At 37.4% G+C, this 24,585-nt stretch overlaps 1 protein-coding gene across 2 annotated transcripts in view; it reads left to right on the top strand.

Annotated features, from left to right (window-relative positions):
- The window catches only part of LOC149531737 (uricase / urate oxidase / nodulin 35), a 143,557-nt gene that overhangs the window by 92,859 nt on the left and 26,113 nt on the right, over positions 1 to 24,585 (top strand). For both annotated transcript variants that reach the window (XM_089809540.1, XM_089809541.1), the window contains one exon: positions 6,020 to 6,095. In XM_089809540.1, coding sequence (XP_089665666.1) covers positions 6,020 to 6,095 — 76 coding nt within the window. The remainder of the gene's footprint in view (positions 1 to 6,019; positions 6,096 to 24,585) is intronic.

Below are 24,585 nucleotides of genomic sequence, written 5' to 3' on the forward strand. Positions count from 1 at the left end.
TTTGCCAAGGGGGATTGTCCTTCCTTTAGTTTGTCCTTTACCTATAGCATGTTTATTTTATTGACATTGGTATCAGTTATTCGCCTCATTTTCGAGAAGAAAGTTGTTTTGGGCATCATATCCTCTTTGTCTTTCTTGGTATTTGTTCCCTTAGGATTTTTGCTTGCACTACCATCCTCCATCTCGTCACCCTATTACGGGATGGTAAAGTGGTGGGCAATGAATACAAGAAGAACCAAGGGAGACAATATCTAGACAAGAACGAAAGAAGGAAGTCAGCTTAAGGACCTCTTTCAACTCTAAATGATTAAAAGTCACCTCTACCAATAGCTGGATCTTTCTTTTGGAATCTAGGATCAGACTTCAAGAATTTCAAACCCCTTGCAAAACTTGAGGCTCTAGTTGAAAAAAAAAAAAATCACAATTTAATGCTCTTGGAATTGTCCACCAATTGCCAAAAAAATCAGACCTTTGATCACAATAATCTCCTCCAAACAAAATTGCCCAAACTAGGGCAAAAATCGCAGCTTCCAAGCAAAAATCAGAATTTGCAAAAATCGTCTAGCAATGGAAAGTTTCAGATCTGCCCTAGGGAAGCCACCATGCATGAGAACTTTGCCTTAGAAAAATTGCCAAGATGAAGGTGCTTGAGTATGACGGATCTTGCTGCCTTTGAACACTGAAAATCGCCGAGAAAAAGTGCAGAACTGCCCTCCAAAAATCGCCAAACATGGGGAAGCAGTCCAAATTATCTCTAAAAACTTGCCAACATAATGTCCATCTGCCCTAGCTGAAAGAAAAATCGCCCAAAGGATGCCAATCTGCCTTAGGAAAAATGCCAAAGGAGAGAAAAATCTGCTCTTAGCCAAATCGCCTAAGCACCAAAGAGGAGTGAGGAATGAGGAAATGAGAGGAAAGAGTTTCCTCTTATACCCAACTTGTTCACCCTCCCTAGCTGGCCAACTAGGACCTTGGGAGCAAAAGTAAATTAATTAGAGCACAAGACATGGTCCCCAATTAAATGCCAAGCCAAAATTTAACTTTGTCAAGATGAAATTTGCTTTTTTAAATTGCCAATAAGACCAAAATTGCAAAAAGAAAGTAAATAATGCCTTGGAGATGCTAAATGTTTCCATTTAATGACAATTTAATAATTAATATATCATTAAAATCGGATTTTGGCTAGCGAAAAGTCATTTTTCAATATTAAATTACCAATTTCATTAAAGGCTTAAAAATTTTCAAGACAATTTTTATCCATTAAAACCAATTTTTGCAATTCAATTCAAATTGATTTTACTAAGCCATTTTAATTTTAATTTTTTTTACAAAAATACAATCATCTCTACAGTCTAAAATCGATTTTGCAATTTAATTTCATCTTCACAAAATTAAATTTTTTCTCACCAAAGAAATTCAAGATTTTCCAAAAAATTCAAATCTAACAAAATTTAATTTTTTGAAAATTATCCAAATCTGTACAATTATATCCAAATTTTCAAAAGAAATCGTCTAACTACAAATTTTGCAATTTTATCCTGCCGAGTGTTGCTCTTTGAAATTTTGTCCGGCCTAAGGATGAAATTGGTTGTTCTAGAAAATCAAGTTGAAACTAGGTGAAAATAAACCTAGCCCTCTTCCCTTTTGGCTTGAAGGTGTCGAAGACTTAAAGAGTTTTCAAAAATCAAATCAAATTTTTTTGGACAACTCAAAAATTTGCCAAGCCAATAAAAAAAGGGGGTCCCCAAAGTTTTGGGGCGATGGTGTGAGAACCTCACAACAGATTGGAGTTGCACAAACATCAAAAAATTAGATCTAATATTCCTTTTCATTTTCAAGGTAAGTCACTTAATTGTTTTCTTCATTTAACACATCTACTTTCTTTATCTATAGTCTTAATTCTACTTTATAGCTCTTGCTATATTAGGGTTTTAAGGATCTTGCATTCTTTCTCTAATTCTATAACTATTAGATCTTTGTTTGCATTAGTGCTTCTTCATAATTTGCTTGGCACTAATCTTCTTAGATCTAATTACCTTAGAGTTGGAATCGAGAGGACCAGTTTCCTTAACTTTCCTTTGAGGTACAAGGTTAATCTTGAAATGTGGAGTAGTTGAGCCCTTTTATGATTGTTTCACATCTCACCTTGCACAAGGGGTTGGGGCGAGCGTTGGGCCCAACATGCCCTAAAGTGACACTGGAGGTGGGGTGCACTAGAGGATCAAAATCTTTGCAAGATCTCATAGACTTGGAGTGACTAGAGATAGGAGATTCATGTGATCGCTTCGTGCCTTGGCTAAAGACACAGGGGTGAAAAAGGAGGTGATAAGATGATACGAAGCCTGTCTCGATGGGAATTGGAATTGCAAGGTGTGAACTTGAAACCTCAAGGCCTCTTGTAGATAACGTGCAAGGCATTGTTGGTCGGTGTATCAAGAAACTAGTAAGAGACTTGCACTCTCTGAACAAATTGTAGAATCTCTCTCTGATCTCATAATAGATGGGACAATGGAAAAGAAAGTGTCTTAGTCTCTGCCTCCCCCAGAGGACAAAGGTGGAAAGTCTAGTCCTCCTGATCAATTTGGTGGTCCATTTGAATATAGAGTCTATGAGAGCTAATTCTGAAGGAACCCAACGAAATGTGAATGGTGCGAGTCTAGTGGCGAGCAAGGTACGTGGGGTGTACAATAATCCCATTCCGAATATTCATAAAATGCTTAGCACAAAAGGCCATCCTTAGACGAAGGCCGCCAAGATGGTTACTCTAAGATGATCTACCATGATCTGCACAAAACTAAGAAGAGAAGAGGCTTGAGTGTACCAACAACGTGCCCTGCCCATGGCAACAACAATTGCCTCAGAAGAGCAATAAGATTTTTAAAATTATATATAGGGAAATTCACAAATATACATGACATTCATATGAAAGTATGGATAAAGCATGCCATTTAAACATCATAGAACCTTATTAATACAAGTTTAGGACATCTCATTGTTTCAAAACACAATATGCATTCAAAATTTGGAAATAGGAATTCAAGTTCATTGTCAATATCATATATGCATGTGATAACAAAAGAATATATAATAAGTTTAGCATGCAAAACAAAAATGCCAAAGGCTAATTACTGCCATATAGTTTCATGTTCAATATAAAAATCTTTTGGCAAAATGTTCAATGCTCCCCTTGGGATTCATGACAAGGGACTAATCGCCTCTTGTGGATTTTATAAGTCTAGTGGTTGTATCAAGCATTAGCAGGTCGATCTTTTGCTGCAACGACAACCACACTTGTAACAAATGGTATCAGTAATGTAGAGGGGAGATTGAGGGGAGATTGCTGGCAAAATGGTCAATGCTCCCCTTGAGATTCGTGCAAGGGACTAATCGCCTCCTGTGGATTCTATAACTCTAGTGGATGTATTGGACATTAATAGGTCAATCTTTTTTTGCAATGACAACCACACTTGTAACAAAATCAAAATACATAAAAACAAAGCTCCTATTCAGATTCAGTCAACTCTGCATTAGAATCAGAGTCATTTGAAGGTAGTGAGGGACAAAAGGACTTAAAATAGTTCTATTTGAAGCAACAAGTATTGAATGGGTAGGGTTGAGAAGAATCTATTTTGGCTCATGAGTTCTTGCCATAAGCAACATCTTGGTCTACTAATATTTATGTGATTGCAAAGCCAGGTCTATTATTTTATAAAGAGATTAATGCTGCAATCGATTTTTTTTCTCTTGTTTAAATTCATCATCATTTGTAATTCTTGTCCCATCTCGAAATCTACCATCACTGAATTTGTTTCTGCATTTGTATTTTAACCTTGCTCCTGCTATCAATGAGAGAGTAGAAGTAGAAAAGTTGAAAAATTTATGCATGTAAAAAGAATGGAGAAGATGCAAGTACAAGCCTTGTTTTTGGCTGTTTAGTGCATGCAAGAAGGTGGGGCCCACAAACTGACTCCCCATAAGGCAAAACAAATTGACATTTCTTATTTGTTTTTACTTTTGGGTGTGTGAAACATTGGGACAGACGTCTGTCCTTGGTATGGTTGGGGGATGGCTATGATGTCCTCGACTGCCCTCCTTTTTTGGGTGACGTCCCCGCCAAATTTCCAAATATGGGGGACATTGGGGGGTGGGGGGGGTGAGTGTCCCTTGGCCATCCCAAGTCCTCTAAACTTCCCTGATACTCGGGTAAGGAAAATTAGGCCGGGAACACATTCCCGGGTAACCTTGATCTACACTGTTTAGCATATGAGCATCCTTATTCAAGAGAGAGTTGGAGATTTAATGTATTGTTTGGAGTACTAAGTATTTGATTCTGCATGTTGTAGTGTAACAAAACTCACATCAACATGTCCTTGCCATGTTGTGTGTACAAACCAAGACTAGTCTACCATTTCACTGTGGGAAGTAGAGTAATGAACAAACCAAGACTAAACAAATTGCTTTGCCCTTTTATAAATGCATTGAGAAAATGTAGAGAATTAAAGAAATGAAATGGTAGCAACAGCAATCGAACAATAGATGGAAATAATGATCCCTCTTCACAAGGTTGATATGCTAGACTTAGCGGAGGACCACAAGTACTTGTACAGGGGTGATGTATGACTACATGAGTGTAGCAACGTGGATTGATGATGGCAATGCAATGTTCTTGGAAATGCTGCAGGCATAATGTTCGTTGTGTTGGTCTTGTATTTCACTACTATGAGATCTTCTTGTGTTTTTAATTGTAGTGGCCCGAAAAGGGATCTATAACTGTAAGGTATTCTAATAAGGTGATAAGGATCCTGGGACAAACCCATGGAAAACAGTCTAAAATGTTGAAACTGGATGTGTCATACACAGAAGAAAATCATAACAGCAATTAACAGAATAAAGGTATTAAGAAAAATTGAATGGAAAATGAATTGAGGGCAGAAGATTAGAGTAGTATAGTAATTGGAAGCTAACCTAGTAAGGTGATAAGGATCCTGAGACAATCCCATGAAAAACTGTCTGAATTGTTGTAACTGAGATGTGTTACAAGCAATAGAAAATCATAAGAGTAATCAACAGAAGACATGTACTTAAAGATTTGAATAGAAAATAGAAAATCATAATAGTAATCAACAGAAGAAAGGTACTTGTAGAATTTGAATAGAAAATAGATAGAGAACAGAGGTCATAATACTTTGCATGGAAGGAGGGCAAGCAGACAGCAAAATATATAATGTTTTATTTTATTGATTTCTATACAAGATAACACCACAGATTGGTGTGGATACTTCAATATTTTAGATGTTAAAAATAAGGTTGTATCCTTGTACTTTGATGTTGGGAAGTGCCTCAAGGAATATGAATGGATTCCCCAAACATCTCAGTGCACTGCGTTTGTGATGATTTGATGGCAAGCTGAATGTTAATGTTTCTGTGCAAAAGGATGACTGAAATACTGGAACTAGAAGATGTGGGGAAAATGAGTACAAAGACTAACTTTAAGACTAAGGTCTTATTTGTTGAGACCAACTTTAGGATATTTTCCTCATTTCTCTTCTTCTGAGTCGTTCTTAAAGCACCAAAGTACTTTTTGTCACCTTAACCACAACATTTACACTGAGTTTGGCTTTTGTGACCATTGTTTGTGGATGCTTTCCATAGTCACAGAAACTGTATCAGGGTGGTAGGAAATAAACTCTTGTCATTTACTGATATCCTCTCATCTTTACACAATCAAAAGAAACTTAAAAAGAATGCAATTTTAGAATTGCACGACTTCCATCCCCTTTGGATTACTAGATATCACTTTATGAAAAAATGAGGTTTACAAATGGTTTTTACATGTTTCTTTGGCCATGTAGTTTTCTATTTTTATTTGAGAAATATAGGTCAGTGATGTCTTATATAATTCACTATTAATCATGCTTATTTTATATATTTTATCACACTGCTTAGTTTCATGATATAATCTTTTCTCTTTTGTTAATGTTTCATTTACAAAGATCTCTCTAAAGTATCTTTGCTACAGGTCACAAGTGCCACAATAAAAATTGTTGAAAAACCATGGGAGCGAATTTCAATTAATGGCATACCACATGAACATGGTATGTTTCATCTAATATAGATAAGTAAAATTTTAGTTAACTTCTTTACATCAGTTTTTTCCTAGTTGAGATTCCAAAAGGCGTAATTAATTTTCCTTAATGTATTGTTTACACTTCACACATTGTGAAAAGTCAAAGAAAGTATTTATGTATGTTTTTGACTGGGTCTACAAAAGCTAGAATCTTTACAGTCATGATCAAATGTATTCTAGATTTTCATAGCACATGGACAATTTTTGCTTTCATTTTTATCAACCTTCTACTGAATATGAAAATATAGGAGGAACACAAAACAAATTATTACTTTCATTTAGATCTTTGTGCACCCTTGCTGTACATAGTGTTTCAAGGCAGGCAATCTTTATGGATCTTGGGAAGAAGTGTGATTTTTCAATCCTTTAAATTTAGAATCACTCTATATTTGGTGGATCAGTAGTTTGGTAAGAGAAGCATGTTCAATTTGCAACTTCTTTATTTACATTCTTACTGCAGTATGGTGGATCTTGTTATTTCTGTTAAAAGCTTTATGCTAGATCAGCATATTGGATTACATCTTAATGAGGTACATTCTAAGCTAAATGGAATGCATGCACAATACACCAATCTGGTTTCTTGCTTGGTTGGTCACATGGATTAACTTATTTTTGTTTGTTTCTATGATCGGGATGGCTATGCCAGAGGATGGCATGACACCAACTCAGGTCAATTTCTGATCTTGTTGTGGAAATGAAGTCCTACCATGGCACTATACATATTACAAACTGACACACCATGATACAAGGTTCTTAAGTTTACCAGCATGAGTGATTGCTAATCATGTGTTTCCCTTATACACACAATAGTCATAGAGATATAAAATATTGAAGATTACCTTCAATTTTTCAAGGGGCAGGGGAGTGCATTTCCAGGATGCTGTTGTTTCAAGACAATTTTTGGGGTATCTAGGGGATGACAAAGGGATGGCTATATAAGATATAGGGAAAATTTGTAATATATATAGACATTTGAAATGTTCATATGAAAACATGGATAAAGAATGCATGTATACATTATAGAACCTAACATAAATTCATTGTCAATAGTCTATGCATTTCAGAATTTGAGAATTCTTTGTCAATATGCATTTGATACTACAAAAATAACCACAAAATTCCAAAAGGCTACATTGCTGCCATACAGCATCATTTTCAATAATGATATGAAAATACAAAGTACATCACCACCCCTATTCTGCACCTACCAAACTACATTGAAATCAGACCCTCTTTTGAGTCATTGTCATGGTCCTGTTACCAAAATTTCACACATGCTGAATTTTGCTTTAAGTAACATCACTGAAAGAACATTGCAAAAAGAAGCATACATTTTCTATTCATTACTATTCCATCTTTTTGCAATCATTTATGAAACCATGCGCAAAAGAGATACAATGTTCATTGTATAGATCATCATCTGATATGTACAAAATATTCATTTTTTTTTTACAAAATGAAAATGAAATGAATTAATGTGCTAAATGGAGAAAATCTCACACAAGCCGTGAGGATAACTGATTAATTTTTCTTTCATCAAGAAATACACTAACAGATAAATATATACATGAAAGAAATAGGAATAGAGATAACCAGTCATTGCCTGTTGCTTTGACTGGTTATGGTTTCTTTTCCTGCCGCACTTGTCTAGCTCCGAGCTCCATGGTCCCCAGCAGCTGCAAAAAAAACATAAGGCAACTGATGTTAGATCCCGAGGGATCTAAGCAATGACTAACTACCTCTACGACTACATATTCTATCTGTCAATGCATTCCGTCATGAAAGAAAACAAGCAGTGATTCTGGCATTTAGTGCTGAAAGGAATAAAACCATTGTGAGTGTCACGAGCCTGTGCTCGAACCTCATAAGATATGCAACAGAATAGAAAAGATGAACAGACTAACAAATCTGCATTATGAAGTTATTTATGAACATGTGCAATGAGCAAATGGGGATTCGAGTTCCAGATTTTAATTCAACAAAAGGAATATGAAGGGGGAGTATCAATCTGAACAATGCACAAAATCTTTAAAAGGATGGATAGTTACAGCTTCAAATTAAAAGACAGAGTGCAGTAAATAACAGGGATACCGAGGAATGATGTTTGCATATCATTTTCAGCAAAAATGACAAGTACCTCAAATATAAATTGTAGAAACAACAAGTCATTTATGTTTCTATTAAGCTTATGTTTTGGCTTTGATCCGGAAGTTTGATTTCCCATCATTTATGGTACTTATAGCTGGAAGCTTTCAGAGAATTTTGTAAACTGGGAGTTCGCTGCAATTAAGGTCATGAAAGAGGTACTAGAGATTCTATTTTCAACATCATGGCTGTAAAGAAGGAGAAGTTGTTGTACAGAATAAGTGAGCGTCAGTGGATCCATATATTGGTGGCTCATGAAAGTACCCAGCAAGGAATTTTACTTTGAGGCCTTCAAGTTAAACGAGCTCAATACTTCTCCAATGGTGGAAAAGTGGTTTTTCTGCCCATATAGTGGGCAACTGATAGCTAAATTGGAAGTGGGCACTCTCTATCTTTTAATTAAAAATAGCAAGAGAATCTACAAAAAGGCATCTACAGCGACCAGGAATGGTTGAATTATTTCATTGTGAAACTCTTGATAAGAGAACTATTACATTGGAGCATGCCAAAGTAGAAAAAAAGGCTTATTGCTTGATGATGTTTTATTCTTTTTCTTCTGGCATTGCAAATTAATTATTCACAGCAAAAGATGGATCAGAGATTAATTTTCAGTTTGAGGTGAATGAGGAAGAATCACAAAAAGTTCATTCATTCTTGGACGGTCTGGTGCAGGAAAGACAACTGTACTCACAACAAAGCTCCTTCAGAAAGGAAATGAAAAGCAATGAAACAAACTCTCAGTTTTTGTTTTAAGTAATGATAACATATTTTCAAACTCCAACCAGCAGATTCAACAATAAAAGCTCAAGCTTCATCTCTACAGAAGCAATATGATGAAAGGACAAATATGGTGCCAAAGATATTACAACTTTCATAAGATAAAAATCAACTGTCAAAGGAAAAGCCTCTATATTGCTTACCAACATCACAATGATGTGAACCCAGCAGAGAAAAGAAATAACAGCTCATAAACCGTGACTGGATCTACGACAAATAGAAGTGAAAGGGCGTTCAAGACCAAGCAAGCAATGAGGAACTCATGTTTTGACGTCCATGCAACAGTAAACACCAGTCGGCAGCCAAAAAACCTTCTATTTTTTCATGCCACGAGCTCTCTTATGGCACCCAAACAGCAAGCAAAATAATTTCATGGTGGTCATAATCAGAAGACTCAACAATTTTGGATGACAAAAATGCCCAGAAAATGCTCAGACTCGAACCCCAAAAGCTTCAAAAAGCTTCAGCAACTTGTTCTCTTTCCTTCTATGGCAGCCAACAAATGGGAAAAGAACAGATTTGAAAGAAAAGGAGCAGAAAACGCATAGCAGATCACCTTTCTTTCATTTTCTTCTGTTATAGCAGCCCAACAGATAAAGACAATGGAAGAAATGAATGGCTTTTACCTCCAACAGCAGTGATATCACAGGAAAGTGCCTAGAAAGTCCAGATTCGAGCTACAAAATGTCATCACTCAGGCTCCAGCAAACCCTCGTTTTTCTCATGGCGGCAGCAAAGCCTTCTCTAAATAATGAAAGTGTGAAAATGAAATGCTTTGATGTCATTTTAGGTTTCATATGCTCTAAGAAGCTTCTTCTTTCGGTCGGCATTTGTGAGAAATGTTTTGTCATAATATTTCCTAAGTCTTCTTTTCCTATCGTGTGGGTGTTCCTTACTAATGCCAAACATGGCCTTTCAAAACGTTACCTTTTATAAGGTATATAGAGTGCCAAATATTCTTGCCCTTGCTTATCAAGGGAGAACAAGTGTTTTAATCCTATCACTTTTAAATGTCTATTATATTATTTATTATCTTTATTTTTACGTATTGACTATATTAATGAGATTATTAAGTGATGTTTTTAGAGTCGCTTTAATAATATCATTAATCTAATCAATATTTAAAATAATAATAATAATAAATAACATAATAAATATTTTTATCCTTTGACACTTATATCGCTTATTAATAATATTACATAGTCTATAATTTATTTATTTATAATATATATTGTCAATTGTATTAATAATGTTATTGAGCGATTTAACTCATCACTTAGTAATACCATTAATACAATAATCACATATATTACAAATAAATAAATGAATAAAGAATTGTGGATTATGTATTATTATTATTAATTGATATAAGTATCAATGGCTTTTATGATTCATTTATCTAATTAATATTTAATGTTGACTAGATAAATGAATTACTAATTAATTGTGATAAAGGATTAAAATATTTTCTTTAGCTTTAAAAGTCAAAGCAAGATATTTTGGCAGAGTTATTGGTCTGGTCTAGGAGAGTTATTGCATTTTTGAGACTTTTGGAGGCCTGCCAGGAGATGTGACTGCAGTTATGAGGGGTAGTTGATGATATTACCAGGCCATGCCTTTTGGGGCTATTTTGTACACCTTTTGAAGTCTTTTCAAAGACTCAAGTTTGGCCTTTGGGGCTGAATCCGACCCAGCATTTATGACTTTCTAAATGCAATTGGGTTTTTGTGTGCATAAGTATGAGTTGAAGGCTCTTTTTGAGGGGTTCTGATTTGTGTGGATGGAAGTTTTGTGGCTATTCTCTGAGTCCTGGACTTCATTCTACAGAGTCTGTAATTCATTTCTGGAGATATAATACAGGTTACAGCAGTGTGATTATGCTTGGTGAAGTTATCAGTGAGCCATTTTCCTTTCAACAATTTCTGTGTGGATTTTAAATGATTGGATAGGTTGACTTGTGAATGTTTCATTATTTCTTGTTCTTCTGTCTCATTTCAGCACCTCTGTGTAGAACAATAAGTTTGTTTGTAGGTTATAACATGTGTTTTTAGGTGAAATCAGTCAAAGGGAGGTATTAGTTTATCTTTCTTTTTGTAGTTTCAGTGGAAAACCTTATTATAAATCATTTGTGCAAGCCTTTACAGGAAGTTGTGCTTCATCTGCATTCATAAAGCTATATAATCCTCTCTGTTGCATGTGGGTTATATTTCCATACCCCTTTTTGGTGTATCACCTACTTAGTTTAAACTTTAGGTTTAGGTTTTGGTTTTTAGTAAATTCTTCGCCTTTTCCCTCAAAGTTTTCTTTAAGTTTTAAGAGGTTATCACTGAGAGATTCAATAGGAGCCGGCCTAGAATCCGGAGGTTTCATCTCACTGTCCAATCCCATATGGTGAAGTGAATCCCATGTTAAGTAAGGGTTACTAAACATTTTCCAGTTCAGTAAAGGGTGCAAATCCTGAAACTTAACAGGTCCACCTCATCCAATGGAAGCCTATGTAATGTTCCGTTTTTGAACACGATCTTTCTTCAAATACCTTAGCAACCAGATGGAATACAGGCAGTAAATTGGAGGTGGGTACAGTGGAGTGAGATGGTGTATGGACACCAATTGCCAAATGTTGGTGTGTAGGTGAAGGCCGTACAGTCCCAGGCCGTACGTTATGCTGTGGATGCCTATGTAGGTCATACGGTGAAGATTTCAGTTGATGTACAGTGGAGCCTTGGCGGTACGGTAGTAGAAGGCTATACGGGGTGCAAATTTGGTGGATCGTACGGTGGTTTGATGAACTGGCCATACACTAAGGGAGGTCGTATGTTGTGTGCTTGTAGAGGATATCTAGGCCATATAGTGTGCCTATGGGGGAAATGCTTGGGCCGTTGAGTGAATGGACGAAGTTGAAGGAAATGGAGTACAGTGAGGGTGGTGAAACAAGAGAGTAAAAAATGCAGATAACAAAGAGATTGAAGTACCCAATTACACAACAAATAATTGAACAAATTAAACACAATGACTTCTCCAATTTGCAAAATGATAGTGCTCCGATTTGCTAGATCCGAGCGAAGTATTACATGCAACAACGAAATAGGGTAAGGGTTGAATCCCACTGAAACCACATGAGCCAAATAGGGAAGATCTTTCACTTCCGAAATGGTGAACAATAGAGAACTCCCACAAGAATTTGTCGTACAAAGAAAATAATTCAAATCACATACCTAAAGACTACCTCTAAGCTGTGCTTAAATACTCGTCGGGGAAAACTTTCCAAGGGTGTACAAAGATAGCCAACAATGACACAAACTATGGAAACAAAAATAAGAATGGGTCTGAGATACAAAAAATCAATCAGCTCGTTACAATAGCTTGATAAATGATTTATTTTATAATGGGAACATTACAGTCCTCCCATCCCAAATTTTTCTTTTCCTCAAGCAAATGTAATGTCGAGTACTAGAAAATGTGCTCGCCTCCCCACACCACGTCATCCAATGGCAAGTGTTTCCAACACACCAGATATTCCTTCATCGTGCAGTTCCACAAAGTCTTCTATGTACTTCAATGATCTCGGCTGGTTCCAATATGAGCTTTCCTTCTTCATTGAGTAGTGGAAGGTCTGTGGCTACTATGACGTTCTGCCCTACAGCCTTCTTTAGGCATGAAACATGGAAAACATTATGAATATGGCTTCCCTCCAGAAGTTCCTATTCGTACGCAACTTCACCAACACGACGAACTACACAATATCGGCCATAAAATCGTGGCTTCAATTTTTCCTTTCCCATTTCCTCCAATGAAGATTGTCGATAAGGCTGGAGCCAGAGATAGATCAAATCCCCTACTTCGAAACTCCTCTCCATTTTGTGTCTGTTAGCGTACATCTTCTATTGATTTTGTGTCCGCTGTAGGTTTCCCTTCAAGCATCTCAGTATGTCTTGTCCCTCTTGAAGCCAGTCCCTCACCCTTGGTGCATGGCTGTCACCCAGAATTGTGTCGATGAAGGAGAGGGGTTCGTACCGGTACAGAGCTTTGAATGGTGCCATTCTGATGGACATGTGGTACGTGGTATTGTAACAATATTCCCCTAGATGTAACCATTTGACCCATGCTCATTGTTGGGCCGAGACATAGTTCCGAAGGTAACCTTCGAGCCATTTGTTCACAATCTTCGTTTGTCCGTCTATCTGCGGGTGGTAACTAGTACTTGGTGATAATTCTATCTCTGACATCTGAAATAGTTTTGTCGAGAAGATACTGATGAATTGCCCATTCCGATCACTGACGATGTTTTAGGGTAACCCATGCAGACGAAAGACTTCTCTAAAAATAGATCAACAATTTGTGCGGCCTAAAGGTCAGAGGGGATGGCGAAGAAATGTGCATACATTGTCAATCTATTAACCACCACGAAAATACAATCCTTTCCATTCACTTTGGGAAGCCCAATTATGAAATCCATTGATATACTTTCCCTCTTATGTTTTGGAATTGGCAGAGGCTGTAGTAGCCTGGCAGGTAGAGTATGTTCGGACTTGTTCAGCTGGCAGACCATACAGTCTCTTACATATTGCAACACGTCTCCTTTAAGTCCTTTCCATGAAAACCTCTCTCAAAGACTTCTGTAAGTTTTGAGGAAACCCAAGTGTCTTGCCAAGGGTGAGTCGTGTACTTCTTTCAAGATTTTCTACTTCAATTTGGATTCCGGCACCAAAAATATTCGATTCTTATAATAGATGATGTCATCCACCACTCTGTACTGATCATCCTAAGTGTTGCCATCCATTAGTTCACAGGCAAATGTGTTTTTGGAGTATTCTACCAACAGATGTGCCTTCCAGTTAGCTGAAATCTGGTTTAGTGAGCAGATGGCGGGTTTCCTGGACAAGGCATCTGCAACCACATTGTTCTTCCCTTTCACATATTCAATGTCAAAATCAAAAGCCTGAACCTTGCTTACCCATTTTTGTTGCCTTTCGTTCAAGTCCTTTTTCTCTAGGAAATATCTCAAGCTGTTGTTTTCCGTATGGATGACAAACTTGACACCCACCAGATACTGCCGAAACTTCGTTAGTGCATGTACGATGGCCAACATTTCTTTGTCGTAGATGGAATATAAGCATTCTGCTTGTGTAAGCTTCCTGCTCTCATAAGAAATGGGGTGTCTATTCTGCATTAGTGCTGCGCCAATGCCTTCTCTGGACGCATCACACTCCAAAATGAACGGTCGGGTGAAATTGGGTCGGGTGAAATTGGGCAACACAAGTACGAGACAAGTGCTCATTGCCTCTTTCAGTTTATCAAAAGTGATTTGTGCCTTTTCGTCCCATTGGAAAGACCCCTTTCTTGTCAGATCCGTTAAGGGTGCACTGAGCTGAGAGAATCCTTTGACGAACCTTAGGTAATAACTGCACAGTTCGAAAAATCCTTGCAAATTCGTGAGGCCAATCAAGGATAGCCTGAATCTTCTCCTGATGAACTTGGACTCCATATTTACAGACAAGATGCCCTAGGTACAATATTTCTGTCATACCAAATTCACACTTGGATTGCTTGGCGAACAAAAACTGCTCTTCCATGATGCTTAGGACTTCATTCAGATGCTTTAGGTGCTCCTCCCATGTCCTGCTATCAATAAGATCATCAAAAAATACCAATAAGTACTTACGCAATTGCCTGTTGAAGATGCGATTCATGCATGATTGGAATGTAGCAGGTGTGTTTGTCAATCCGAATGGCATAACCAGAAACTCATAATGTCCGTAGTGACAATGAAAAGCCGTCTTCTCTACGTCTTCCTCCCTCGTGTAGATCTGATGGTATCCAGAACGAAGATCTATTTTTGAAAAATAGACTGCGCCATGCAATTCATCCAGCAACCCATCTATCCTTGGAATGGGATATCTATTCTTTATTTTTTTTGTTCAATGCACGGTAGTCCACACACATGCGCATCATTCCGTCCTTTTTGACCAATACCACAGATGACACAAAAGGGCTAGAACTGGGACGGATCCATCCTTTCTCTAGCAATTCTTGAATCATCTTTTCGATCTCATCTTTGAATTTCTTGGGATGGTGGTATGGTGTGGTTATGACTGGCTTGGCTCCTACTTCCAACTCGATAGTATGTTCAAACCCTCGCTGAGGCGGTATGGCAGGAGGAACGTCCATGAAAACTTTATCATGTTTACTCAAAATATCTTGGAGTTCATCATCTTGTGGAGGTGCCCATTGTCCCTTATAGGTTTCGTTGAGATAAAACAATGTGCCGCCCACGGAACATCATCATGTCGAAAAATTGCCTCCATCCAATGCCCAAAAATTTCCTTTGGACCTTCATTTGCCATTCCACTAAGGACAACCTTCTTTCTATCGACAACAAAAGTGAAGTCCATCCGTTTGAAACTCTGAGTGTATTCATCAAGTGTCTCTATCCATTGTATGCCTAGAATAACCTCCATGTCATCAAGGTCTACTATGAAGAAATCCTCAGTTACTGTGTGATTTTCCATTGTGATACTTCGCTGAGGAACAAGGTGCGCGCAGGGCAGAAGAGTCCCTCCGGCAACCTTGACCTGAAAGTTTGTGTGTGTCTCTGTAGGTAGACCTCTTCGCTTCACCAGAGATGAGTTAATGAAGTTTAGAGTGGCTCCGCTGTCAAGCATCACCATAACCCTTTGTCCTTGAAGGGTTCCCCGTACACGAAAAATTGTGCACCTTGACTACTGGCTAGGGCAATAGTTCCTCCATGCCATACCAAAGCTGCAATTCTCTCCATATGGTTTAAACTTACCATGTTGGTGTCATTGTGAGGTTGGTTGTCTTCGGCCGACATTTCTTCCTGTTCGTCCTCATCATTGGACACGACCTCAATGTAATGGATCTTCCCTTTTCCGAGGCATCTGTGGTCAAATTCCCAAGGTCCCTTGCAATTGAAACACAGTTTCTTCCTCCGGAGTTCCTGTCTGGTAGCTTCATCCAACAATGGCTTCCTAGGTGGAGGTTTGTCCCTTGGAAATGCCGGCGGTGTGGAATGTGAGTAACTTCGAGAGGATGACATCGATGACGATGCCATACTCCGCACTTTATTGATTGCCTTCGACAGGGTAGCAGGATTGAACCCCTTTACCCAACCTTTCAGAGGTTCTGTCAGTTCTTCCATGAAGAGCACTACCCGTCTTCTTTTGAAAATGTCCATGACCAAAACAAAGATTTTGTGAAATTCCGCAATGAACTGATTGACCAATCCAGTTTGTCTCAATTTTGCCAAATCTTTGAAATTGAGTTCCGGATCTTTACCATCAAATTGCTCTATCAATCTTTTCGTGAATTCCGCATAAGTATTTATTTGATCATGCCCTAACGTGATGGTGCTGTGATGCCACCATTCATGCACAACTCCCTTCAAGTGCAACACCGCAAATTTGATTGCTTCTTCTTCTGGCATAGGATTTAGTTGGAAGTAAGTATCGGTCTTCGTTACCCATGCTTGTGCAGATATGGAACCGGATCCATCAAATGGAGATAGATTTACTTTAACTCAACTTTCTTTTGAGATATCGTTAAAATATCCTCTGTTTTCGCCTCCCAAATATCTCATTCTCAAATCCATGTAATCTTTGTAGGATATATCTTCCTCAAGATTTGCATTCTTCCAGTCTTCTCTCAACTGTTCTTGCATCTCTTCAAAGGTTGCTTACTTCCCTCTGTGTTGTGCCTCTATCCATGAGGGAAAAGACATGGAAGGCCGAGAGTGTGCTGGATGAGGGTTTGATTTACTCGACACCGAGTTTGTACTGTGACCATTTTGTTCTCCGGATATTTTATTGTCTGCCAACTTCTTGAGAGTCTCTTCCATGAGTCGCTGAGTATCAGTAATCTGTGCCTGATTCTTGGCAAGTTCCCTCAGTAGTGCCACGAGTTCGGCAGCTATCGGTTCTGGTTTGGCAACCATTTGATCAACGGAATGTGTCCTTCTTCTCTTCCAGCTATAAACTCTCATTCACTGTCCACAAGCTAGCAGGATCGAAGCGCTTTGATACCACTGTAATGTTCCGTTTCTGAACATGATCTTCCTCCGGATACCTTAGCAACTAGATGGAATATAGGCAATGAATTGGAGGTGGGTATAGTGGAGTGAGACAGTGTACGGACACCAATTGCCAAATGCTGGTGTGTAGGTGAAGGCCGTACGGTCACAAGCCATACAGTATGATGTGGATGCCAATGTAGGCTGTACGGTGAAGATTTCAGTTGACATATGGTAGAGCCTTGGCGGTATGGTAGTACAAGGCCGTACGGGGTGCAAATTTGGTGGACCATACGGTGGTTTGATGAACTAGCCGTACACTAAGAGAGGCCATACGTCATGTGCCTGCAGAGGTTATCTGGGTCATATGGTGTGCCTGTGGGGGAAATGCTTGGGCCATTGAGTGAATGGATGGAGTTGAAGGCAATGGAGTACGGTGAGGGTGGTGAAACAAGAGAGTCAAAAATGCAGATAACAAAGAGATTGAAGAACCCAATTACACAATAGATAATTGAACAAATTAAACACAGTGACTTCTCCAATTTGCAAAATGACAGTGCTCCAATTTGCCAGATCCGAGCAAAGTATTACATGCAACAATGGAATAGGGTGAGGGTTGAATCCCACCAAAATCGCACAAGCCAAATAGGGAAGATCTTTCACTTCCGAAATGGCGAACAGTAGAGAACTCCCATAGGAATTCGCTGTACAAAGAAAATAATCCAAATCGCATACCTAAAGACTACCTCTAAGCTGTGCTTAAATACTCGTAAGGGAAAATTTTTTGAGGGTGTACAAAGATAGCTGACAGCAACACAAACTACGGAAACAAAAACAAGAATGGTTCCAAGATACAAAAAATCAATTGGCTCGTTACAATATTTTGATTAATGATTTATTTTATAACGGAAACATTATAGCCTAACCAGTCCCCCTAGTCTCTTCCTAGATCAAATTGGTTGATGTCAATCTGTTGCTACTCTAGGGTATATCAATACTAAAGTGGAAGAGCACAATGCACAACCACTAGCTTCTTCTCTCGTCTAGAGGTAAGTCTATTCCTCTTGATGGATTGGATAAAGCCATATGTAAACCAATTACTCTTTGTAACGAAGGAACTAGCAACCTGTGCAAGGAGGTGAGTAGCAAGCTCCTCTAATTGTGGTGTATCCTTCCCATGCTATGTCCACACTATCCAATAAGGCCCACTTCATTCTCTATCCAACCTTGCTAGTAGTTTACTCAATGTTGGACTTTGAAGATTTGTGAATTCAAGGAAATGTGTATGAAGTGTTGGAGCTTGCTTCTTTATATACATATTATCAATTGCCTATGTGAACCCATCTAAAACTTTTGGTCATCACTTTGAGGCCCCCTTCCATCCCTTGAAACATAGCATTTGGGATTGAGAGTAAAGGCTTCAATGTGAAGTAGGGTGTTCATTCGTTCCACCTTTGCATCACAATGGGCCTAATATGGTGCTCATATAACCTCAAAATAGAATCCTTCCAAACATGTAGTTAGATGTCTCATATATCTCTCCAAAGCTACGAGAGTTTGCATTATCATATCTAGTGAAATCTATAATAGTGAGATGAAATGGCAAACACATCTGCAAGATGCTAACAAAAAGTTCAAAACAATTAATTGACATGTTAGAAACTTTGAAAGTTTGAACATTGGACAATAAAATAAAAATATTTAAATTAGAAATTTAATATAAAAAAGTAGTAATCTAGTATTTAAATATTAATAAATTGACAATTTACTAATAAAATGGGCAATGGCTTACCTCACAATGGACCACCGACTATCATCAAGGATCCTTTGATGGATTTCCTTGAGCAAAGCTTTAATTAGGCCATCTAGTTTACATTGAATTCATCATCATCACTTGTTGATGCTCATGGACCTCAAGCATCCTCTCTATTGTCCAACAAGATTAAGTGGCATACATATAGTATATTCATTAAAGGGCAAAAATTATTGTAAGACTCAATGTAATTGGAATGCAAATACTTGAAGTTTCATATTACTTTCAATAATTTTGTGTGTTGGAAGTGAAACAAAACAAAATAAGTGATGTACATTGTCTTAATACTTTTGAGGGACTCCCTTGAAAATGTCCCGGAAAGAGCAAGTGATGTATAGTGGTTATAAATGAGCATTTGAATTTTTGTAGCCTTTTCCACCAATTGCTACACCCAACCTATCTTCTTCATGTCCTTGAATGTATTGTTTAGTAAACGATCACAACATGGGGTCCAAAAGATGTTCTTGTTAGCACCCTCCACCATCAAATTAGCTGATTTGCACACATGTGCTAAATCAGTGATCACTTGTAAAATGATTAGTAGGGTCAACCTCCTCTATGACATATCTCAAAATGGTAAACTGAAATTCTACATCCTTAAACCTTCTTGATTAATCCACCATTCTAAGAAGATAAGAACCAATAAGGAATGTGATAGTGTTACAAGACTTGGACTTGGCTCAGACTTGACAAGTTGACTTTTGACTCAAACTCGACAATTTGAAAAGCCCAAGAAATTCAAAGATTTTGAAGGATTTAAAACATCTTCCATGCATCATTTAATAAATTAACCTTACAATAATTGAGATAAATAGAAGCTTCTTTGCACACACACAAGTTTAAATTGATGACATTAGAAATATAAATAGTGTCATTGTCAAATGTCTACAATATTCATGGAATATGAAATCCATGGAATTTATAGTTCAAAACATATATTAAAACAAAGCTAGAGCCTAGAAGACTAAAGCTTAGAGTAACCTATATAAGTGACCTATGGACCTCATAACCTTCCTACGTGTATGCCAAAGATAGGTCTTGGAAGATTCTAAAACCATGACCTCTACCTATGTTTGAGACTTAGCCTTAGTGACATCCACATTCTCATCCTCATCATCCTCACTCTCAGTCTTAGGGTCCTCCAATGGGTCTCCTCATGTTTTAGCCTCCTCTACCATCGCTGTTGACTCTATCTCTTGATTGGCTTGATCAACCCATCCAAGTTTTCATCACCGAAGGTAGGATTATCAACCTTGGTGTTCCATTCTGCCTGTGGATCACTTGTGCTCTAGCCTCCTCTACCATCACTATTGTCTCTACCTCTTGATCCACTTGATCAATCCATCCAAGTTTTCATCACCGAAAGTAGGATCATCAACCTTAGTGTTCCATTCTGCCTATGGATCAACCTCGTCTAAGATGATATGAGATGTGTCTGTGCCCTAGCTCTATCTGTGACAAAGGCAAAGATTGTAATGAACAAGCATAAGATCATTCAACCTTTTTACTGCCAACTTGTGCTTTTTTGAGTGTATATGCTCGAACATGCTTTAGTTGCACTCACATCCTAAAGCACTACATGACTAGCTCAAGATACGAATTGCAATTCTTTGTAGATTTGGCACCTGAGTACTAAACATCTCCCACCATGTATTTTAAACATGAAAAATTTAAAATCAATTCTATAATCTATTCTATAAATTTGACTTTATCAACATAAAATGGTAATAGAATCATATATAAAAAAGTTTATGATTTAAATTTTAAATTACGCCGTGAATAGATTTTTACTTGGCATCTAGTGTTCGATAGTTTTTGCATGTCTCGTGAGAAGTCTCCTTATGAATTCCTAAATATTTCTAGCTCACAAACTGTGTGTGCTCCAACTGATGAATGAGAAGACATTCTCTCTACAACTTTGTAGAGCCCACCAAACACCTCTTTAGCGACCTTGAAATCTGGGCAAAATTGGAATGTTTGATTAAGGTAGTGGGCTGTCCTTTGAAGAAGATTGTGCCATCATTGATCAACATCCTTGTATAAGGGACCATATTTAACCTATTTCTCTAAGTAAAAACATCTAATGGCCACTTTCACTGTGTCCATGCCCTTATAAATGTATCCCATTGCAGGCTTCTCTCCATCAACAATTTGTAGGAGAAAAGTAAGAGTCTCTATGAGCTGTAATCATTGTGAAAATTGAAGCATTGAGCTTTTAGTTTTACTTTTAAGAATGAACAATGAACATAAACAAATGTGAAAAAATTATGAAAAAAATGAAAATGAGAACAAAAAGGAAAAACTACCTGCATAATCTCCTTGGCGAGTTGCCAAATGCCGTTCTTATAAAAAACTCCATCAGTTGTCTAAATTCACGCATTGCTCTTTACATATGATGATGTGGTTCACTCCTCACAAAGATGTGTTTCAAACTGACCTTGGACTGAAGCAAAAACTATAACGTGATAAAAATTGTTGCAAATTGGGTGATCCTTGGACAAGCCAACTCTTTCTTATTTGTGAAATCCCTCATAAGCTTGAGGACCCAAGTGAGCTTTTATATGGCTTTACAAATAATCCTTATGTGCTCTACACGTTTTTATCTAGGGAAGTTTGTCAAGATCCTCCAATATGAGCTTAAGGCGATTGAATAGTACAAGAGGTCCGAATCAAGTTGGGGTGTCTCTCTGCAAGAATTTTACTTGCAACAACATAATTTTCTACAATATTCATGACTATCTATATCACATTCTCCTTGCCCACTTCGTCCAAGACCTCACAAAGTACTCAACATTTTTTTTCTTGAAGCATCAATTGATTTCAAAAACATTGTACCACCTTAGAACGAAAAAAAAACAATTTAGTCCAATCAAACTTTAAAAAACTCAATTCACTAAATCAATATTGACTCTTGAATATAGTTTACAAAATAGTAAGTATAAGTTCTACAATTACCTGGCGAGGAGACAAGAAAATTCAACAATGTTCTACTTCTTCTATCAGCCCAACCATTAGTCATAATGGACCAATCCTTTGTCCTCCATACTTCATTCTACTTGAGAATTGTGGCTTTAATATCAGCCAATTTTTGGGTCAAAATAGGACCTTATAGCTCATTATCAAGTGATTTAAACCCCAGACCCAAAAAAGTAACATCTACCATAATTTGCCAATAAGGAGACCTAAAATAAATTAAATAAACAAAATAAGTATATTATTAAGTTTTACTTTCAAATTTCACCTTTTAAAATAAAAATAATCAATGTGGCATACTCTTGAAAGTTGAAAGAAAGAAAACCAAGACAAAATTAAAATATGAGTACGCTGCTGCAAGAAATAGAAGGTTGTTGTAGAACCAAAAATCTCCAATTGCCATTGTGATGTCCCCTTCTAGCTAGAGACATCACTTTAGCTTGTGATTAGCCTATCAGAGACCCTCGTAGGCTAATAGGATTGGATAGAGGGTCACCTTGGTGTAGAGATCTTCCAAGGACCAAAGCAGAGTACTCTTTTGGGTTGCCAGAGTTTGTTTATGATGAGTTTTTCTTTGAGTTTGGCTTGGTCAGGCTATTTTTAGCAGTTTTGGAGTTATAAAGATAGACCCCTGCTATTTTTAGAAAAGGGGGATGGTCATATGCAGTTCTATCATGTTAGCTCCCAGTTCAGACGACATTAAAAAATGTTGAGTAATAATGGAGATATTAATGTTTATTTAGTTAAAATAAATATTATTGGTTTTGAGCCTATATTGTTAAGTTATAATATGAGGGTCATGATATCATAAAAGGGGCCATTATTTCAATTAATTGTGGGTCCAAGCTTATGGAAAAAATTAAAAGGGATTTTCTAAGTTTTAATGTAATAACATTTTTAATGTTATTATTATATCTTTTATCCCACATTGAGCGTGGAGACTCATTTTGGAGTTGAGGAGTCCTTATAAACAAACCTTGTCTTCCTTCAAGAGCAGGTTATGAGAATTACTTAAAACTTTGCCTTGTGAAATTTCTTGAAGTTGTGGCAACAAGGGTTTCTACAAGTTTGAGAGGAATTTAGACTATGGAGGACGTAGTATCTTTAGAGTTGATGCAATTTGAGGGTGTGAAATATCACTTGAATTTTGCCTGTGAGTTGGCTTTATTCTGGAGTCAATATTGTGTGAATCTGTTTATAGGTTGGAAGGGATTATAACATCAGCTACAGTGCCGTGAACAGTGCGCTACAGTGCAGTGAACAGTGCGCTACAGTACACGTGAACAGTAACATGCTACAGTGCCGCCATGAACAGTGCGCTACAGTGCCGTGAACAGTACAGCGCTACAGTGAATTAAAAATCAGAGATTTAATATTGCAGTTTTTGATAGGCGCTACCCAAGGAGGAAGCAATCAGCAGCGTGGTTGCATATTGGAGACAAAAATCAGGTTTTTTTCAACTATTAATGATGATGTTTTTAATGTATTCTTCTAGCAATAAGTATTGTACAAACATTAGGAGCCATCTGAATAAATGAATTTGATCAGCATTATAATTAGATTTGAGTTATAATTTTAGGTAGATTAGTTTCAATATTTGTATTTTCTTTTCGTCAACTCAAAAACCCAAAAACAGCATGAAACATTAAAAAACAAACCAAAAACAATCATTACACTCAGGGAAACAAACAGTGATCAGCGTAGAGCCTATTTGGGGTTCCTACAGCCATTTTTGCAACCTCATGTTTCTCTTTATTCCAACACATGCTCTCAAGCCATGGTTGGGCACCCAGAGTTGTGCAAGAAGCAAAGGTAATCTAATGTGGAATTCTTCTTACAAATTGAGATCCAATGCTCACACTCGTAGTACCACTACTTGTAGATAGAGGTAGGGGAGACCAAGGAGTCCTAGAAGCCTCTCCACCAAAGTTTTCCATTTCTTGCATGTGCTTCTATTTAAATTTTTTTCTCCTCAAATTCTTCTAAATGAGCTTGTGTTTCATGTATAACATCCCAGGGTGTTGCTATGCATGGTTTTGCATCATGCCCAGGTATATGTGCAAGTTGACATTTCAAGTAGTTAATACCGCCGCCCCGCCACCCCCCCCCTCCCCCCCCTTATATTTAACATTGCAATGCCAACATTTATCTACTTCTTTTGGTGTAGGGATGGCATGTTTCTAAATCTTATTCCTTTGGCATCTAATAGAGTCTGCATCTGGGTTACCACTAGGTGCACTACTCCCAGGCTCAAACATTATGTTGCTGCAATATATCATAAATGAAAAAATAAGCATCTACAAATTCTAATTAAATTGAAATAAATAAAACAAACTAGGGTTTCTTACTTTTCCATCAATGTAAAATGAAACAAAACTAAATTATATAAAAATGCAAAAGAATGTAAAAAAATAGAAAACAACACAAAAAAATAAGTCATCTCTTCAAATTTTCTCCAAAAATGAAAAAATGAACTTCAATTTTGTAGAGGCCTCCTCCAAATGCTTCTTTTAACTACCATCAATGCCTGAATGCAAGCTACTAACTTGTACAAACAATCCACAACCAATATCTAAGAGCAATCAATCTGTTGGTCTATTTTCTAAAATCTAAATATTTTTCTCTAAACCCTTTTATCCTCTCTTCCTTGTGTTTGCAAATGAAAGACTGCTGTTTTTTGTGTTTCAGAGAAAGCTATAGATCCAAAAAGTCAATGTAAATGGG

The sequence above is a fragment of the Cupressus sempervirens genome, chromosome 11 (genome assembly GCF_028749045.1).
Source record: "Cupressus sempervirens isolate cs-2001-9-10 chromosome 11, ASM2874904v1, whole genome shotgun sequence".
In the NCBI taxonomy this organism is placed as follows: domain Eukaryota; kingdom Viridiplantae; phylum Streptophyta; class Pinopsida; order Cupressales; family Cupressaceae; genus Cupressus; species Cupressus sempervirens.